At 40.8% G+C, this 1764-nt stretch overlaps 1 protein-coding gene across 3 annotated transcripts in view; it reads left to right on the top strand.

The window, feature by feature from the left end:
• The window catches only part of top2b (DNA topoisomerase II beta), a 43465-nt gene extending 42702 nt beyond the window's left edge, over window positions 1-763 (top strand). For all 3 annotated transcript variants that reach the window (XM_007558438.2, XM_007558439.2, XM_007558440.2), the window contains one exon: window positions 290-763. In XM_007558438.2, the coding sequence (XP_007558500.1) occupies window positions 290-454 (165 nt within the window). In that variant the 3' untranslated portion in view covers window positions 455-763. The remainder of the gene's footprint in view (window positions 1-289) is intronic.
• Window positions 764-1764: the final 1001 nt, after the last annotated feature.

The raw sequence follows: 1764 nt of genomic DNA, 5'->3' as shown, positions 1-1764 counted from the left end.
TCTTAGTTTATTCCCGGCCTTCGCAGGACCCGTCCTCGGTAGACCAGTCCTTCGAAGGATGCAGACCCTGAATTCGGACACAGCTATCATCTTTAAGATACTGAAGTTTATTCAATTTGGAACTTTTTAAAAAATGCAAGAGAAGGTTCCCAAATGTGTTTAAATGCAACAGATTGTTTCTTTATTGCATTTGTCAGTTATGTGGTTTTCTAAAGGACCGAGACGACCTTCTCTGAAGAGCTTGTTGTTAAGCAGGTTTTTTTAAAGTCCCAATGTTTTCCCCGTGCAGAAGCCCCAGAAACCTCCGTCCGACGATGAGGATGAAGACGACGACGACAACAGCCTGAGCACCGCTAAGGGCCCGTCCCGCGAGCGGCCGGGCCGGGCCAGAAAGGAGGTCAAGTACTACCACGACTCTGAAAACGAGGAAGACGACGACGACATGTTTGATTAAAGTCCATCCTGATCCACCCTGCTTGTTTGGAAGGTTTCTCCTTCTTTGTTCCCTCAGACTTTTGTACATTTCTTGTTTTATTTTTTCATTAATGGTGGCGTTAAATGATTTTTAATGTGTAGGTGTTTTACACTTTTTATTAATATACATATACAGGTTTGTTTTTTTACGCTCATTGAAATGTTCTGTATTTGTCTGAAGCAGCTTTTAGGGGTTTAGAGCGCTGTTCTTTAGCACATTTTAACTGTTAAGATACTATGTAACTTTTTGAACATGAAGTTGAAAGTAAAGAATAAAATGTTCACAGTTCTGGTCCGTCTCTTCTCTGACTTTTGACGCTGGTAAACAGGAAGATAGCAGGGTTGTCGCCTCCTAGTGGTCATAATGTTTACACTTGTTTTCTTTGATCTATTATCCAACTGACTTAACTGTTGTTGCCTGGTGGCAGTTTCAACAGTTAACAGCATCACTGCATTAAGATCAATATTGTTGAGCTCAACCCTTCACTAAAATATTAATGTTGGCTTAAATTTTTAGGGTCATCCTGCTGGATGGTGACCCTCCACCCTTAAGTATTCTTCAACTTTTTTTTCTAGGACTGTCTGTATTTAGCTCAACCCATCTTCCCATCAACTCTATCTTCACCGTTCCTTATGAGGAAATTCATATCCACAATATGGTGCAGCCGCCACCACCATGTTTAACCACAGGTATGGTAAAAATAGCTCAGGCTAATGTGGAGGTTAATTCTCCATCAATCCTGATGTTTTGCACATTGGACAAAATGAAGTTTTGATCTGACCAAAACCTGTTAAACAGGCCTTATTTTTATACATGACATCTTAAGTCATTCTTCTCGCCACTCTTGTACAACAACCTTTCTGAAATGTTTTTTTTTTTTTTTCTCTGTATGTTTATTTTTCTCCGTGTGTGCAAACACACAGCAGCAGATCCAATCATGTTCCTCATCTCCAAACCCCACCTGGAGTGTTCCCACACTCAGAAACATCCATCCACTTTCTTACATCCTTGTCTCTTAGTGGGGTCAGGAGGTGCTGGTGTCTATCTCCAGCTAACGTTACGGGTGAGAGGCGGGGTCACCTGGACAGGTTGCCAGTCTGTCGCAGTACTCGGAAACAAGAAGTTTAAAATAAATATATTTTATTACTTTGCAAGGACAGTTCATGGTAAAGTTAAACAGTACATGAACATAAAAAGCATATGTTAATATACAAACAAAGACAATATTTAATATGTAGGGCAGAACGTGTTGAAGCTCATGCCTTGGTTGGGTCACCCTGTAAGGTGGG

The sequence above is a fragment of the Poecilia formosa genome, unplaced genomic scaffold, assembly GCF_000485575.1.
Source record: "Poecilia formosa unplaced genomic scaffold, Poecilia_formosa-5.1.2 Scaffold96, whole genome shotgun sequence".
Classification (NCBI taxonomy): domain Eukaryota; kingdom Metazoa; phylum Chordata; class Actinopteri; order Cyprinodontiformes; family Poeciliidae; genus Poecilia; species Poecilia formosa.
This window is presented reverse-complemented; position numbering and strand designations above follow the sequence as displayed.